Source organism: Buteo buteo, chromosome 23 (genome assembly GCF_964188355.1).
Source record: "Buteo buteo chromosome 23, bButBut1.hap1.1, whole genome shotgun sequence".
In the NCBI taxonomy this organism is placed as follows: domain Eukaryota; kingdom Metazoa; phylum Chordata; class Aves; order Accipitriformes; family Accipitridae; genus Buteo; species Buteo buteo.
This window is the reverse complement of record NC_134193.1, coordinates 20898039-20916087: the sequence shown is the minus strand read 5'-3', so window position 1 is coordinate 20916087 and position 18049 is coordinate 20898039. Positions and strand designations below refer to the sequence as shown.

The 18049-nt window shown below is 43.2% G+C and overlaps 2 protein-coding genes across 2 annotated transcripts in view; one reads left to right on the top strand and one right to left on the bottom strand.

Moving 5' to 3' along the window:
* Nucleotides 1-6355, top strand: part of KCNT1 (potassium sodium-activated channel subfamily T member 1) — a 33494-nt gene extending 27139 nt beyond the window's left edge. Inside the window, exons 30-31 of the mRNA XM_075055121.1 lie at nt 1958-2042; nt 2527-6355. Coding sequence (XP_074911222.1) covers nt 1958-2042; nt 2527-2647 — 206 coding nt within the window. The 3' untranslated portion in view covers nt 2648-6355. The remainder of the gene's footprint in view (nt 1-1957; nt 2043-2526) is intronic.
* A 7586-nt stretch (nt 6356-13941) lies between these two features.
* The window catches only part of CAMSAP1 (calmodulin regulated spectrin associated protein 1), a 28762-nt gene continuing 24654 nt past the window's right edge, over nt 13942-18049 (bottom strand). Inside the window, exons 13-18 of the mRNA XM_075054663.1 lie at nt 17787-17923; nt 17488-17696; nt 17299-17401; nt 16815-16930; nt 16460-16578; nt 13942-16112 (exon numbers count right to left, since the gene is read on the bottom strand). Of these exons, the coding sequence (XP_074910764.1) occupies nt 15810-16112; nt 16460-16578; nt 16815-16930; nt 17299-17401; nt 17488-17696; nt 17787-17923 (987 nt within the window). The 3' untranslated portion in view covers nt 13942-15809. The remainder of the gene's footprint in view (nt 16113-16459; nt 16579-16814; nt 16931-17298; nt 17402-17487; nt 17697-17786; nt 17924-18049) is intronic.

The following is an 18049-nucleotide window of genomic DNA, read 5'->3' as shown; positions in this document are numbered from 1 at the left end:
CTGGAGGGTGCCGCTGGGCTGAGCCCTGCCGCTGTGCCGCAGGGGACGATATGGCAATATACTTGGTGGGTTTAGCAGTGCCTGGCTCGGCTGCATGGGGGGTCAGGAAAAGGTGCTTCCATGGAGCAGGGAAACCTGCCACGAACCAGGGCCCTTCCCCGCCTCCCCCGTCATGGCAAACCCCGTGTCTCCCGTCGGGTCCCAGGGTCCGTGTGCCTCCTGTGCCCCAGCATTGCCACCCCCTGTCCCCTCCTCGCTGTAAGGCTGAGCACTGGGATGGCCGAAGCTCTCCAACTCCTCGAGGGACCGGCCGGTACCTGGGGCTGGGCACCCCGACCCAGTTCGGGGGGGGTCCCGCACGGCACCTCCCCAGTCATCCCCTGCCTGCGGCACCTTCTGTGGCCTCAGAGGTGCCAGGGAGGTGTCTGAGCAGCAAAATAAGGGTCTCGTGCCCCCCCTGCAAGCGCCGCTGTGTGCAGTACCGGCGTGGTCCAGCCGCGGGGATGCTCTGGGGCTCATCCGGACCAAACGCGTGGCAAAGGCAGCCCGGGGCAGGACCTGTTTGCATCTCTGGTGGCTGCGGCGGCTTGAGCTTCTGTGGCTCTGCTTACAACTCGAGAAAAGCCCCGCTTCAGAGGTTTCGCCCCAGTCCCGAGGCTGAAGAGAAGTGTACTCCTTGCCCACGGGCTGGCTTGGCCACCGCCCCCGTGCCTGGGGTGATCGCGCACCCATGGGTGCTGTTATGGCAGGAGACTCAGCCTGTGTCCCGCCGTGTGGCAGGGCAGCTTTTGACCGGGGGATCCGCTCCAGATTGTGGCTGGGGCAGGGGGACAGTAGGGATGGGATGGTGGGAACGGCAGGACAGGTCGCAGGGAGCAGCCCCCAGCCCGGAGCTAACGCCTGTCCCAGTGGCCGGTCCCTGGTCCTGCTGCCCACCAGACCGAGCTCCATTCGGCCGAGATGGGCGAACATCTGGTGCACACTGGTGCTGCTCAGAGGAGCCTTTCTAGTAGCCCGGAGAGGCGTCCCAGTGACGAGCCTTGCAGCGAGCTGGTGTCCCGCCGCGCTCATCACGCTGCCCCTGGCGTCCGTCTGTCCATCCCCTCTCCATCCTGTCCATCCGCACCCAGTTACTCAGTCTGTAAATGGTGTTATTTGTCGCAGCTTCCACCCCCCTCCCCGGCCGCCCGCAGCCTTGCACCCCCATTCATTTCACCCATGATCTTGTTCTCAGCTATTTCGGAAAGCGCAGGGCCCCCCCCCCGGCCTCGAGGCCGCCCGTTCGCCCTGCGCAGCACCCATGGGTGCTGCTCTTGGTGGCCCCGAGACCCCCGGGAGGTCACCGTAGTTTAGAGCTGTCCCCGAATGGCATCGATGGCTCTGAAACTCCACGGAGGCGGTTTCCCTTCGGCAGGAGAAAGAAGCAATCTTTGAACTAAATCCTGTTGCTGGATGATGCTAAATTAAGTAATTCAAGCAGGGGACAAGCGGGCAGAGCGTTCGAGCGGCCCGGGGGGGGTTTGGCTGCCCTGACCCAGTGGTTGGAGTCGTTGCGCTATACCTAACGTGGCAAGACTAATCTGTTCCCTTTTTTTTGCACTAAACCAAGGTAAGACATCTTCCTTTTTTTCGGGAGGGGAGCGGGGACTTTGAAGAGTTACGTCTGCCAAGCCCCTGGGCCGTGCCGGGCGGGGGGAGCGGCTGGGGAGGCGCGGAGGGAGGTGGCAGTGATATTCTCGGTGCTCTCTCGGTGGCAACGCCATCGCCCCCGGCCTCCCCCAGTGAAGGGACCCATTTGCTGTCCTTGGGGACGAGCCGTGACTTCTCGGAGCCAGCTGCTCGGGGATGCTGCAGGGGGGCTGCGGGAGGGAGGGAGGGCCGCCGGGCTATCTGTCGGGGTGTCTGTTGGGGCGTCTGTCGGGGCATCCCTCACCAGCCCTTTCCCCTCCTCTCGCAGATGAGATGAACGACCACCAGAACACCTTGTCCTACGTCCTGATCAATCCTCCCCCGGACACACGGCTGGAGCTCAACGACATTGTGTAGGTGCTGCCCCCCCCCACTCCCCTGTGGGCTTCCCCCCAGGCAGGAGGGCTCCCCGTGCCCCCAGACCTGCCCCAGCGCCGTGGGCTGACCCCCTTGCATTTCTTGCCGTGATTTCTCGTAAAACCCAGTGGGTTTTGCCTCCTTCCCAGGCTGTTTCCCCTCCCCATGTCCCTGAGCAGCACCCAAATTGCCCCAGCCCCAGCTTCGCTCATCACTGCTCCGACCTGGATGCATGGAGGTTTTCCCTTGCCTTTTGCCGCTGTGCAGCACCCGCAGAAATAACTCCGAATTATTTTAACAGCTGCCTTCCCGCCCCGAGCAGCAGCTCCCAGCAAAACGCTGTGGGGCATCCCCGCAGGTCCTGCCCTCGAGGATGGGCCAGACCCCAATTTAGGGGTTGCACAGCTCCCTCCTGCCATTGGGGAACTGGGGGAATGGAGGGGGGGGGTCCCATTGGCGTAACCGTGCTGTCCCCCGCAGGTACCTGATCCGCTCCGACCCGCTGGCCCACGTGGCCAACGATGGCCACAGCCGCAAGAGCAGCTGCAGCAACAAGCTGGGCTCCTGCAACCCCGAAACGCGCGACGAGACCCAGCTGTGAGCAGCCCCCCCCCGCACCCCCACGCCCTTGCCGGGGGCCGCTGGGCTCCGGGGAGAGGCGGTGAAGAAGAAGAGGACGGCCAGCCGGAGGGGAAGGCTGCTGCCGCCCGCGGGTGCCCGTTGCCCCGGGGGAAGGCGATGCCCGGCCGGGCTTTGCGCCGCCGAAGGGATGCCGGGACCCCCCCTGGAGGGACGGGACAGCCGGACAGACCGACAGCCGGCCGTCGTACGCCCCGTGGCTTTTAACTTTTTATACGAATACCGCAACTAGTGAGAAAGTTTTCGCTGGTGCTGGTGGGACGTGGCTGAGGCCAGATGACAACTGACCCTGCGCGAGCAGGAGGACTGTGTTTAATATTGCCCCCAGATGATGCACGTTGTTTGCATTTGATGGGGCTTGTCGATACAAGAGCAAAACTGCGCCAAAACCCTCCTCCTCCTCCTCCTCGCCCTTCGCCAGGTATCCCCCGGGGTACCCAAACTTCTGCTTTTTCACTCAACTCATGTTCTTCATCCTCTCTTGGTTTTCTGTTACGGACGTCGATGCGAGGAGCGCTCGGAGCTGCGCCGGGAGGCAGGGAAGGACTCGCCGGTGGCCGCGGGATGGACGGATGGAACAAGGTGGGACGAGGCGGGACAGGGTGGGACGGGGCGGTGCAGCCCCCTCCGGTGCCTCCGGTGCATTTTGACATCTCCAAACCAAACCGCACCAAACCCAGGGGACCGAAAGCCGCGCCGTCCCTGCGGCAATGCCTCTTGTCACCCGTGCCCCTGGGTTTGCGTCCCCCGCCGAGCTCGTCCCCCGTTGCTGCTGCTGTCGGGGCTGACCGGGGGGGACACACACGAGGGACTTGGGGGTCCCTGTACCGGGGAGGGGAGCGGGATGGGGCAGGCTGGCGGGGGACACGCACCTTTGGGTGTTGTGGGTCGGCGTCTCGGCTCAGCCCCTTCCCCTCCTTCCCGGGGCAGTTTGGGGTCCGACACCCCCCCGGCTAGCGCAGCCTGGACGTGGCTTCAACCCCTTCCCCTCCCCTGGGTCACGGACCAGTGACACCATTAAAGGCAGCGGGTTCTGCCCGGGCCCCCCCCACCCCGTGCCCACCGCGGGCACCCTGGCAGCTCCTCCCGTCCTCGCTCGACTTTGTAACCCAGCAGAACCGCGCGTCCCAGCGGCTTCGCCTGCAGCAGAGGTGCATGAATGTACAGAGCAGCGTTAAAGCCTACACCGCCGCATCGCGTACGCTGGCCAAGCGCTTTCGGTCTGCACCGGTCGACCCGTAGAGACCTTTCGATAGCAGAAACACAAGATGTATTTTCCATCTATTTTTGCACACTTTACAACGTTGATGTGTAAAGGTTTTATTTGATTGCCAAGTGAATAACCGAGTTGTTAACTTTATATACTTTTACATTCATATATTAAAACTCCAATGTGATTTTTTTTTTTTAAAAACAAGAAGCCTGTAAAGCACAACATCACCATGAAATCCCATCAGCCATCCCCGGACTTGCTGCCAGCTGAATGGTTTATTGCCATTAACATTCGCCGTTCGTTCCCCATGACACCCTCAATAAAAGTTGTTTACAAAAAAAAAAAACCAACCAAAAACCAAACCCAAAAAACCCTGTTTAAAATTGCAGTTTTAAGCAGTTGGTGAGATGTCCTGGGGCAGCCCCAGCCCATGGGGATGTGCTGCCCGCCCTGTGGGAAAGCAGCAATGGGAGAGAAACGTGTGGGTGAGAAACGGGGATGCCCTGGGTGGCGGTAGGACCCGCATAGGGGTGGCATTGCCTTGAGAAGGTGAGAAAGACCTTCTGGGCCTGGATGGGGTTTGGGGTCAGTCTTTTTTATTTTTTTTAAATTTTTTTTAATTGCTATTTTTTCCCAATGTGCTGGCCACGAGGCCCTGGGTGACCTGCACTGGGCACCATCAGCTGACGGTACGTCACGGGCTCGGAGAGGAACCGCAGGTAAAGGCAATGAGCCCAGCCCGACCCTTTGGCTACACTTAGGTGTGGACACAAACAGAACTGGCTCTGATGCTTTTTTGGGTTGTTTTGGGTTGTGGGTTTTTTTTTTATTAATAATTTTTTTTCTATTCGGTTAAGGCAGATACATGTTGTTTTATTTATTTCTGTTGGTAACTTAGCATGCCAAAAATATCATTTAAAAGAAAAAAAAAGTTGTTGTAGGCTAAAAAGTGAGCGCGGTTGAAGTACAAAAGCACATGTCGGGTCTGTGTTAACTTAAAGCCTCAAGATGCTGAGATAACTCCAGAAATGCCTCTTCACGTGTTAATATATTTAATTGTCTAGATTTCAGCCAGATCATTTTCCAATCCCCACCTAGCTTTCATGGGAGAGTGGAACAAAGCAGTATTACAGGTTCAAAAAAACCCAAGCCATGTGGATGACGTGATTACCTGCACGTGTTTAACTACTCAGAACGTAAGTTTTAATTTTTTTTTTTTTATTTGACTGATGGGATGTGCCAAATGACACAGCGCTGAGCATCCCGGTTAGCCAAGTGCTGCCGAGAGGGAAGGGTCCTCGTGCCAGCGGCCCCGCAGGCTGCAAAGACATCGGGTGCCACGGCAGGAGCTCAGCTTTAGGTACCTCTCCTTCCTCGCTGGGCGCTCGCCAGTCTTATTGACCCTTCATCGAGGAGATAATTAACGTAAGAGGAAACCCACATACCAAAAGAAGTGTAGACTACATGTGGTTTGTAAAACTATTGAAATAACAACCCTCAATATTACTGCATTTTGACAATGCTTCTGTTTGTTTAATGTATAAATGTATGTATTTAAAGAGAAAGCTACGTGTATAAACCACACGCGTTTTACATACATTCTTTCTATGGTGTAAATTTATAGCAGACATTCTAATGGGATGTTGAAATAAATACTGTAGATACTTACTTACCTGTGGTCAATGCAAGTCTAAGAGCAAACGTTTAATTTTTCTAATTCTTTAGACTCAGTTACAATACTAATGTAAAAACAAAGGTATTTTATTTTTGTAATGGTCCTGGAAATGTTGATGCATCAAGAAGAGTTGTTTCTGCTTATAAAAGGGCTGTCTTGGAGGGGTGCATAACGGAGGACTTTCTCCCAGAGCTGCCTGGTACAACCCCTGTCCTGCACTTCCCATGGGGAGAGGAAAACAATTGCTATTGCTTCCAGCTGCTGAGAGTAAACTTAGAAAAATAGGATTTTCTGAAGGAAACAGTTGTGTTCTAAAGCAAAGACATGACAGGCCCTGGGGGAACGCAGAAACGAGGACGGCTGCGGCATTTTCAGGTTTACTAGCAAACGGCTCCATCGCATGTTACATGTCCACTAATGGTTTCATATGCTAAATATGGACTAAATCCGTATATCATGCATTAAAGTAAAATCAAATATTAAAACAAATGTTAGAGTATATTTATTTCCTGTTATACCCCTTTTTACTTCAATCTATACAGAACATGGGATTTTTATTTCCCCTGAGTGAGACCAGTCATCTCTCAAGGTCAGCTCATGCATGGATTTTTATCAGCAACAGCAGATAAAACTCCCACCTTTCCTCTCCGAGACCCAATTTTGTGACATGTTCTGCTGGGCTGCACTGCAGCCAGCCAACTGCAGATGGTTTTGTACAATTATTGTGAAGATGCTTCACATTTCTGTAAAGACAAATGAAAATAAAAGAGCTGCATGCAGCAACAGTAGACTGCTGTCTTCTCTTTTTTTTTGGGGGGGGGGGGGGGGAGGGGAAGCAAACTTTTATTTTAAAATCCATGGCAAGATGTGGCTTCTTTGGCAAGCATGCCAAAGTCCTCTCCCAAAGCTGGGACACATAGAAACTGGGTTTTTTTAACATCAGCTTTCAAAACTTTTTGTGCATGAATGTAGAAAGGGCATGTTAGCTTTGCTGTTGTGTTACAGTAACAGTACAACTCCAACATTGTATTTAAAGGTCATTTAATTCATTTATTTAATCCTTATTTTCTATGATTCAACAAATGCATTAACATTTGTGGCTATTTAACTGAACATTTTTTTTTTTTTTTTTTTTTTACTGATGTTGAGCCAGGATTTAATACTCCGTATTATTACTACAGGTAAATAGAAGCTGTTATGTGGTTCATTAGCTACAACACAAAACTCGGTTGTTTTTCCACCTCTCTGCATTTGCTGTAGTTGGTTAAAAAAAATCATTATTATTGATGGTGCTCTTTCTAGGGAAGTTGTGAAAGCTTGTCCACATGCCCGCGGCATCGCAGTACTCTGCGTTTCTTAAGTGGGCTTGGTTTTGGTTGCCTCCGGTTTCCACTTACAGATCCCTGGCTGTGAGATCTCCCCTACCTACCTTCATTTCTCAACAAACCCCAACCATTCTGTGTTACGATTTCCAGGGTCGCAGCTCACTTTACCGTTGTGTAACTGTCACCAGATCCTGTTTCTCAGTTGCTTTGTCACCATGCCAAGAGAGCTTTGTTGCTTCTCAGCAGTAGGTTCTTTACCTGGTTGTACCTGCTTTTTATCTTGCTTCATCTTCCACAGCAAGAGAAGCAGTAAAAGAGGAGGAAATAATACCACAAAACGACCAAAAATTCATTTAAAACTTTGCCCCAGTTGAGAAAAATTAACTTCCAAACTGAAAACTTCAAAATCTAGACAATAAAATATACATTAGAAGGAAAAAAAAAAAAAAAAAAGAGAATGTTATTGAAGTGGCTGGGAAACAAAAAGGAAACCAAAACCGTGAAGGATTTTTTTATTTTGCTGTAAATTCAGTTTTTATAGTTATTCCCTGAAAGAGATACATTCAAAAGCAGCTTTTTCTTTGGTAAGATTTCCATGTAATGCCATGGTTTTGTATGCTTCAAACCGTTCTTCCAAGTGCCTCATTTGAATTTTAACAAATGCTGTATATTGAATATTTAATCATCCCCGCTGCACACATCAGTTTAAGATGCTTTCCCCAGAGTTTCCCACACACACACTATAATAAATATATGTTATTTTTGAACAAGTTCAGAAGGATGTATCAGAAAACTATGACAGTATTTCAGTACCAAGATGTAATTTGAAAGTAGATTTATATTTAGCACAGACAAACAAATAAATCCATCCTGTAATTTTGCAACAGAAATGTTGCAAAAATGCACACTGGCATTCCACTGAAAAGGCAGGCTGGGGAATGAAGGAAGGTACATAAAATATCACAGCTGTCCTTGCTGTCACAAAACATGTTTTGAAAAGCACAATATGAAATAAGGTACTAAACCTTCAAGGAAACACGCCCGAGCAGATAGCACCTCACTGAGGACAGCTGAAAGTCAGCAATGTTCCCAAGAGCCTTTCCTTTCACTGCTGGGGGGCTTTGAGATGCTACAACTAGAGCCTTTTCCAGGAGGGAAGCATTCAGCAGCTCTGTGAAACCAGAAAGCATATCACTAGAAAAATCTATCACTTAAATGTCTAAATATGCTTTAGATAACTAACACAGTATAATCTGCCACGTGAAGTGTACGGAAAGACTCAATCCTGCAAAGTAAAAGAGGAATAGACTAAAGTTAACTCAATTTTTAGTTCATATTTCTATCATAATGAGTCTTTAAATTTCTGGAGTTTATCCTTTTGCCACATGGACTGTATTTAATATAGTTCAACTACTGAAATACTAGCTTATTTTTGTCACATATTCTATCCAAACATTGAGTAATTTTCTGTCTGGGGGACAAGAATAGCTAATCAATAAGGCTTGGGATCATTTATGAACTGAAAAAAAGGTGCAGCATTTTAATTAGGTAATCTTTTCAGTTAATTTGACCTTCATCCAGAAGAGACATTCCATTTCTTTCACATGAAGGCCCACAGTTACAACAGGAGTTTTCCTTGGATGACTTCATATTATGGACTTTTGACAGTCAAACTGTCAATGTAAAACAAAAGAGAAGAAACAGGCATTTTGCTATGCTTTTTACAGTATAAGCTCAGGCACATACTTGTCTTACTCTTCAGTATTATCCCAGGCAATACACCTAGTAACGAAGTAGATCTATAATACAGTACCTAGAATATACTGCCATCCTTAATACTCAGTACATAATCAGAAATCACTTAAAATGATATAAGGCATTAACACAGAAAATCATAAATTAAGTCAGACTCTCTACAATACCCAAATCTTTAGTGTTCAGATCATACAGGACATTTTATAGCACTGCTTAAACTCTTATTTTGTGAATTTTCATTATCTGATGTTTCCTATTTATTTCAGAAAACTGAACTTGCACTATTCACTATCTAGCAGAAAAAATCCAAAATCCTGAAGATGACATGAACAGTTCCTCGGACTGTAGTTTCACTGTTGGGAGATATCCCACTGAACACATTTCTTGATAAAGTAGGTATTACTGGACAGATAAATCAAAGTTAGCTTTGATAAATGCTTCAGACTTTCACCTGCAATCTTATTGCTGGCTAAATTCAGCGTGGTCAGGTTAGGGAAACTGGGTAACACATTGGGTCTCACTTCCTGAACAATATTAGGACACCAAACAATTTTCTGATCAGTCGGGTTTGGAAAGCTACGAAGCAGAAATTGTCGTCGAGTTGTTTTGATACACTTTGTCGGGGTTCTGGAGGGAGAGAAGGCTCCAGGGTCAGTTCTTGCGACGCTGCTCTTTGCTAGAGGGAGGCTTGTGACAGGCTGCAAACGGGGCTGCTGAAGGCTGTAGAATCCGTAACTCCAGTCCTGGTTGCAACAGGCATAGCCAAGGCCAGGCTCCTGGGAAATCTAGGGAAGAAGGCAAAGAAATGCTTGCATGAATACAGACAGATAATTTCTTTTCATACACCAGAATTTAAAACTGTGAGGAGATTAAAGATGTTCTAGCTGGATTGTGAAACGTGAACATGAATGTGAAAAATTAAGCTCTTGTTACCAACACATAAGCTTATTTTTAATAGCAAAATTTTTCCAATTCTAATATAAGTACTAAACAAATGGTTAAATATAGACCAGAATTATAAGAAAGGTCTTTAAAATAACTGTTATATTAACATGGATTAATGTAGTCTACTGCAAAGAACTTAGACATTGGCTAACTCTGCAGAACACTGTAGTTACAGTCTTCAATTCTTTTATGCACACACACAAAAAATCCCCAAATTACCGACAACTAACTAATGGTCACCCTAACAGACCAAACCAAGATTAAACAAATAACATATTCATATTTAAGAAAGCTTAAGTGGTAGGAATGGTATTTTTGATACAAGTTTGGTTTAATTTTTAAAACAAGAGTTTAACTTACCACTTGGAACAGAAGAGCAAGAATACACCTTTTCATACACACACTGTTGAGATCTTCAAAACCCCTAAAACCAAAATAAGCCTTAATATACCTGCAAACAGAAGGCTCAGAACCATAAGGGAAATATTTTGCTTATATAATAATTTTATATCAGTAATGTATCCAAACAAAATTAAAAAAAAAAAAAGAGAACCTAAATATTTTTTACTTACCACATGCTAATAGTAGTCCATTGTCGGAATGGCGATCTCAAGTTAATTGCAAAGTTTTAAATGCAATGTGAGCAATATACTTACATTTCATGATGTGAAAGTTCCTCCTGTAATTCTGGTATATTTGTCCTGACAATTTGTGTGAGAAAAAGGACTGTAACAACGCATGTCATACCCTCGTGGCAAAAAACAAGTAAAGATTCACTGTTTTCTTCTCTTAGTTTCTGAAGCACATGACAGAGGTGGATTAAATGTGTCTTCATACTGTGACCGCTCATGATTACCTGTGAAGAACCTCTTAGGATGTGTCACACCAATGTTTCTTGGTTGCTGCAACAACATATTAAAGCTAAATCCATGATCAGATTCACCATCCATGGAAATTTTAAGTATATCATAATACACATGTAACACCAAAAAAAATTACAGAGCTAAGATGAAGCAAACTTTTTCTCTCATTTTTAATACTCAGTCTTCATATATGTAATTAAACAATAGAACATCTGATCAATGTAAGTGATGACAATAATTTGATTTTTTTTTTGCTTTGATGTGTTGAAAGATGTATTTCAGACATCTAAAAAATATACTCAAGTAGACCACATGAATATCTCAATTTCAAACTGTCCTGAAGAATATTATATAAAAGTTTTCACTTATGAGAAGCACACACAAAACACCTCCCCACAAAATACTTCACAGGTTTCTCCAGTTCTGCATATGTAACATAGCAATAAAAATGGGTACAAAAAACAATCTCAAAAATCTTCTTTGCATGTCACTTTCTGGAGTGGTGTCCTTGGAGAAAAAACCAGCCTCACCCAAAGTCTTAGAATTCAGCTACCGTTTGGCATCCTAACCACAAAACCTGCTACAGAAATCGTACCCTGTGACTTATCCCCACCACTGCCATCCTCAGTCACACCAGAATGCAGCCACTTGCATCTCACTGAACTGCTTAAAATGAATTAAATTTAAAATCCTAATTAACTGAAAGTTATTTAATTGGATAAGCATAACATGGATAATAGCGTAATACACAACCATAAAGACTGGCTATACTAATGTACAACTGAAGAAAAACCCCAGGTGTGATCTGCTGTCAGAAAGTGCAAGATATCAAATTCCAAGGACAGTCAGTTCAGAGCAAAGATGACACATCTTGTTTGATGCTATATTTAGAAAAAACAAACAAAACCAAACAAACAACAAAAGGAGGGGCTTTTGAGTGTTCTGACACTGCCTCTAGTGATCAGTCCTGAAGACTTGTGGGGAAAAAAGCTAAAGGAATGGAAAATTCCAGTCCTAAGAACTCATTCATGTTAGTCTTACTCTGTACTATAGTCCCAAACCATTGGTTGTAGTAAGTGAAAAATCCAAAGAGATCACCAGTTTCAACGCTCTTAACTCTCCAGTGTAGTGGGAAGAAAAGTCAAGATTTTTTTTTTTTGCACACTCAACCATTCTAAACAGCCCAGCATAGAGAGTTGAACTGTATTAAGGTTTTCAAAATAGTATTTTCTAGACTCAGATTATTCTTGCTTGAACTCTTACTCTGCCAGAGAGCATGATGAAAATAAGACAAAGACACGTTAACTACAAATGCAGACAGCACGTGTAAATACACAACAGACTGATGTATGAAAGTTTGAGAAAAAGAATTTGCATTTAAAAGCACTTTAAAGATGTACATTCTTGCGTTTATTATGTGTAAGAAACTAGTAAGAAATCGAGAGAGGTCAAAGACAGATCTACTTTCATACTACTCTATATGGGAAACTAATTCTCTAGCTCAGAGCAAACACAGCGAGACTGCTATGGTCCATTTCCAGGGAGTGCTACAAAAGGCTTACAGATTGTTCGGCTTAGGTATATCTTCAGAAAATCCAGTGGGGAAAAAAAAAAAAAAAGAAATATCACTTGTTTTTAGACAGCTATCACAGCCTACTTCCCTTCTATAGTCAGTAGGAAAAGCTGATACTGTAGCTGTACCTAAAGCTTCCACTCTCTCCTCCTGCCCAAACTCCCAGGAACCACAAGAAGAACCTCTGTGAGCAGCTGGAGGGTTTTTTTAGCCAAAGCCAGTTCTGCTTGCTTTTACATGGCTAAGAGGGAACAACCCTGGCTCCAATTAATCCTAGTGAAAAACAAACTAAACAAACAGCTTAAGCTGCAGGTTGACAAATTACTTCTATTTATCTAGAGGAGGCACCCAGACACACAGCATAGTACCATACTACTGAAATAACCAATAACTTTCCACGCATTTCAGTTGTGAGGGTATTTACACGGTACTCTCAAATAGCTGTGGAAAAGACAAAATTTCATATTCTAAGCAGTGATTTTTAGAAGAAGTGACATCAGCAAATAAGGTGTTGGCACCATTCTTCCACGACAGTTATCAGTGTACAGGTCATCTAACTATTCACACACAGAATGATTTTCAGTCACTGGCAGTGAAGCATTAAACATGATGTCACTAAAACCACGGTTAAAAATCCTATGTATTCAGAATTTGATAAACTTAACGCAAAAAACAGAGTTAAAGATATGTAGTCACGGTCCTACAACCACATTTTACCCTGGGCTGACACCAAGCAGCAAACACATTTAAGTTGACATTTTGGCTTATACAAAACCTGTTTAATAAAAAGAATTATTCTCTCTTCTACAAAACACTGTCTGTATTTGCCTACACACAGGTACAGTTTTCCCACATTCCTCTGCACATTTGCCCCAAAATTCTATGTTATGTTCTTACAAACAAGCATCTCTCTCTCATCCTGTTTCCAGACTAAATTAATACACCATATTGCTTGCCAAGGTATTTGAGATTAATGGTTTTTTTTGATAACTAGAACTCAAGGATGTTAGTTTTCCAGAGAATTTAATCTCTTAGAAAATGACTTACTCCCCTACTTCCTCTGTGATTCTCAGCTTGGGATTTTGGACTACATGCTGCCTACAGATGAAGAACTCCCAGCCTCCTCTCCCTCTCCAAACAGATGTCACCTCCTACTGTTTCCAGTAGCAAACGAAGCCACATTGCAGCAGGAAAAATAAGGACCTGATCTAGCGCAATGAGATCCAGGAGGACACTGAAGGTGCCATTGCCGCCTTTTATTCCAGTCCTCTCTATGGGCAGTGATATCTCAGCCTGAATGAAATACAGAAAAGTACAAATCACTAGAATCGCTGATTTTTTTTTTTTTTTTTAATCTCTACAAACAAGGACTATCTTTGAAAAATTTATTGCAGTCACAGAAAATTATTTCTGCACTGGAAAAGTCTATAGTTTTGAGAATGCAAATTTCAGTTCTGTGCAACCAATATGGATTAATTATGAAGCTTAAACAACCAACTTATATCTAAATTCTAGAAGCAACTTGTCTTGACAAATCACAAGCAAGTTAATACTGAAAAGCCCAACAAATTAAATTCTCTTGGTGCTTCCAAAATTCCATCACTAACTGAATACAAAGATCAAAGAAGATGCACCAGCCAGATTCAAGTCTGAAGACTGATGACATAAATCCTTAAAGACACGGTTAAATTACTTTCCAATTTTCTGAAAGCCTTTTGGTCAAATTCTTGCACATTGTAATCAGGGTCAGGAGAACTAAGCTCTTGTCATAAAGTTATTATGGCTACTTACAGATGAAACTTTCTAAGAGCACAACTAAACATAGAATAGCACATCTTTAAAGCATATTAGTTCTTTGAGGGTATGAAGTGTCACAACAACAAAAGTCCACATGAAATAAAAAGGAAATCAGTTAATGATTTTTATTAAATTTCAGTGTTTCATAAAATAAATATGGTATATAATATCAAACAGTGAGAAATAAAGCACAAGCATGAAAAGCATGGTAACAAAAGTTACACTCATGACGGTGTTTAATACTTAGCACTTTAGAAACCATAAAGCCTTTAATTATTTACAAGCAGCAAACTATCTAACATAATTTACAAAGTTGCAGCAGCCTAGTCAAGGAGTACTGGAAGGGGAAAAAAAATGGAGAGACCGCAATGGAAGACCTTCACTTTGCTCTACCTAGTTAGCACTTTATTTATTACGTACCCTATTTTCCCCTTATGTACATAACTCTCTGTAACTTCCATTATTCTCAAAGTTTAATAATTACACTGTATTGTATTTTAGAGCTCAGTTCATCTCTAGCATGGTGTAGTGCCTTTTGCACTTACGAGATACATATTCAAGTAACACTTCAAATAAAAGTAAACATGTGCAAACCAAAGTTATAAGCCTACATAACCCTCAGGTAGTAGTGTCAAACCGGATGTAGCAGGCGCTCGTTAGCAGATTAAATTAGCTAATAGCTACAGCAACCTACTCAGAAGTCTAGCCAGGGCCAAAAATGAGAAATGGGAATATTAAAAAAATGGAACTGAACTGCAAATATACCCTGTTACCACAGACAAAAATTTAATCTGCTGAAACACAAAGACTTTTAAGGTCATAACTCAAGATTTAATATTTCAACATGAAAAGAAATCCAAGCCATTCGACTTATTTGGGCTTTTGAAACAAATGCAAATGTCTCTGTTTAAAAATTGCTTTTACATGAGAAAAACAAATCAATATATATTAATATATCACCCAAAATAAAAAAAACATAACACACTCTTCATTTTAGAGCATGCTGCTCATTCAGAATAAAGACAGGACAAAGAAAGTAGTATTACATTTCATGATGTAATAAAAACATTAAAATTTGTGATCATTAAGTGCACCGTCGTACAGGAGTAGCGTGCTCAGAGTGGAAATGTTCTATACCTACCAGAATCCATCTTTATTAAAGCAAACAAATCTTTAGGACACTACCTGAAACTCAGATCAGTAATAACTGTGCTCCATTCAGCTTGCCTTAAGTTTCAGTCGGGCATATTCCAACTAGTAGCACCTGTATGCCTCTTCATGATTGTATTCCAGAAATCCTTAAATTTGCGAACAATTTTTTTAAAAAAAGACTGGCTTTTGCAATCCTTGCAATGCTTATCCTAAACAGATACTGCAAGTAAACTCTGTTCTGAGCAGCACAAGTTGGGGCTTTTTTCAGAAATCTGAGAGCTGGACTTACGTTGGCAGTAGATACAGTACAACAATTTGATGTATTAAACAGTTCCTCAAAAAAAAGTCTGAAAGGAAGATTTCCCTAAAGACTGTTTAAAAAACCAAACCAAACCAAACCCAAAACACTTCACCCAAGATCTGTTCAATCCTTCTACTGAAGTTTGGAGCTTGCCAACTTTAAGAATGACAGGAAAAAGGAGAGAATGAGGCGGAGAGGAAACAGAACTAAATTATTCCCAATTTGTACCGATGAATAGCTTCAAGTAAAAGGAAATCCACTTGTTAAAGATCTTGCTACATGCACAGTCCCTCATCAGTTGAAAGCCACAGTAGTTAGCATTGGGTGTAACAGCAGATTTATCAATAAAAAAAACACTGGCAATGTTCCTTCATTCTTAGTAACTTGCATCCACAGTTTCTGTTTAGAAGCTTCTTAAAAAATGTTTATGGGTCTGCACATTTCATACCAAACTGGAGGAAAATGGTAAACATGTCTTCTTTTGATGCAATCCTGTTCAGCAATCTTCTCCCCAAGAACTCAGTGTCATTTACGAGTCTGAGTCTTCTTTGGCACTGCAGGTCGCTTGGCTTGCCACAAGTGGTTATGAATAGTAAGAGCATCCACACTGACAGACATGGTTTTGGCTGGAATCACATTAAACTGTTTTCTGTCCGAACTGTACTTATAAAGTTTGTCAATCATTTTCTTGGTGATGCTCTTTGGCCCTGTTCCAGTCAGCTTGTAGATTTCTTCAGTGTCAGGATAGTAGCAATAAAGTGCTCTAAACTGGCAGCCAGCATCACGGAACAAAATGATGTAGTGGTTGGCATCACATTTTTCTAGTTCCTGCATTAAAAATGAACAAACATACATATACATAGATTGTTCACAGTGAAAATTCTCATATTATGCCAAGCTTTAAGCTTTCACATATAGCTAAGTAAGTGTCTAGAAGTTTTTTTAACCACTAGATCAGTAACTATGATTTTCAGTCCTATAAACTTACGAGTTGAACTCTTAATACAGGGTCATGTTTTCCACAAGTCCATACAGTCATGGGAAGTAAAGAATTCTCAATACAGGTACATTTTAGGAAATGGCGGTCACTACAATGCATCAGTGGGATTATGAAATGAGCATTACAGATACGTTTTATTGTGAGTTCATTAATAATTCTGTATTTTAATGTTTACCTCTAATATTGAATTCTTATGTGGTTCATTCACTTTTCCAGCAAGACAGCAATGAGATATAGCATTGTGAATAATAGGTTTGTTTGATTTGCTGCTGGGCTCCTTAAATAATTTTGGACCTAGGGAAGACAAACAAGTAAAAATTATTTGCCCTACATTTATGAACATTAAGATTTTCATCTGAAGTGAAAAAACTCTCAAATACTTTTTCACAATAACTTATTTTTAGGGATATTGAACAGAACAAAATACACCTGACAACTTCTCAAAAATAACAATGTGTCACATCAAATATACCACAGCTTTTATGACCTGCTATTCATCACAAATGCTCAAACTAAACCGAAATAGTCACCTGTGTATTCTGCCACTGAAGCAATAGAAGATGCTGTTGAAGCATTCTCCCAATCTCTTTCTGTGTTTCTGCTAGGATTTCTGCTCAGTATTGGTAAGGACTCCATTGATTCAACTCTGAGGCGGGGAATAAAAAAAAATAATTATATGCCAAGATTTTGGTTTTTTCTCCTCCAATCTTAAATAAATTCACCAGTTGCTGGCCCTGAATGGAACAGGCTACTGTCCCTTTTCCTCCCCCAAAACAGTCAGATTCTCCCTGCTAGATTATCAAAGCAAAATTCTATTAATTCCTTCGGGAGAAAACAAAACAAAATTGCAAGTTTGTACAGAACACTGGAGTTGGCAGCCACATAAAATAGAAAATGAATTCACTGATTACTGTTGTGCCTCTATGCCAGTGAACTGAAGCAAACACTGAATCCCAACACTATTTCATAACATAGTAAAAAATTAAAAAATTAATATTAGGCCTATCTCTCTACCTCTGAGATGGCGTGCCACCAGAGTGTACGCTTTCAGGTTCAGTTGTTGCTGCTGAGGCCAAAGAAAGACTGGAACCAGACTGAGCACTGCTCAAATTATCAGCTACAAAATAGAAGAGAAAATGTGAACCATGCTTTGTTAAAGCAGATTTGCAGACTCAGTGAGAGCAAACAAATCAAAATTCTTACGTGTGGAAGAACACTTTGTTCCTGAATCACTGTAAGATTCCTCACGATGGACCGACTTTGGCCTGGGTTTTTTGGGCTTTGATTTGGGCTTTCCAAGCCCTTGCTCCTCCAAAATTTGCTGCTGTTTTTTCCTTAGATATTCTTGCTTGATAAGTTCTCTTCGAGCCTTCTCTTCTTCTTTCCGTATTCGGTCCTCCTCAGCTTTGCGACTGAAAAGCAAACACAACATTATATTCAACATATAATAGTTTTCCTCATCTTAAAGACAAAAAGAAGTATTCTTTTCCACACGTTATTACCGAGCTTCATCTCTTTTTTGTTCAACTTCAGCCTCCAACTGCTGTTTCCGAATCCGAGCCTCCTCAGCTTTGCGCTGCTGTTTCAAAAGAAACGCTGCACGTTTTTTTGCGAGCTCATCTTCTGCTTTCTGTTCATCCTGCAAAATTCATAGGGATAGAGAGTTTTAAAGAATAGAAGAAAATATGTTAAGCTGGGCATCACAAGACTGCCAAAGTTTCCAGGAATATTTTAGGGAAAGAAAAACTATTACTTTTGGAAATCT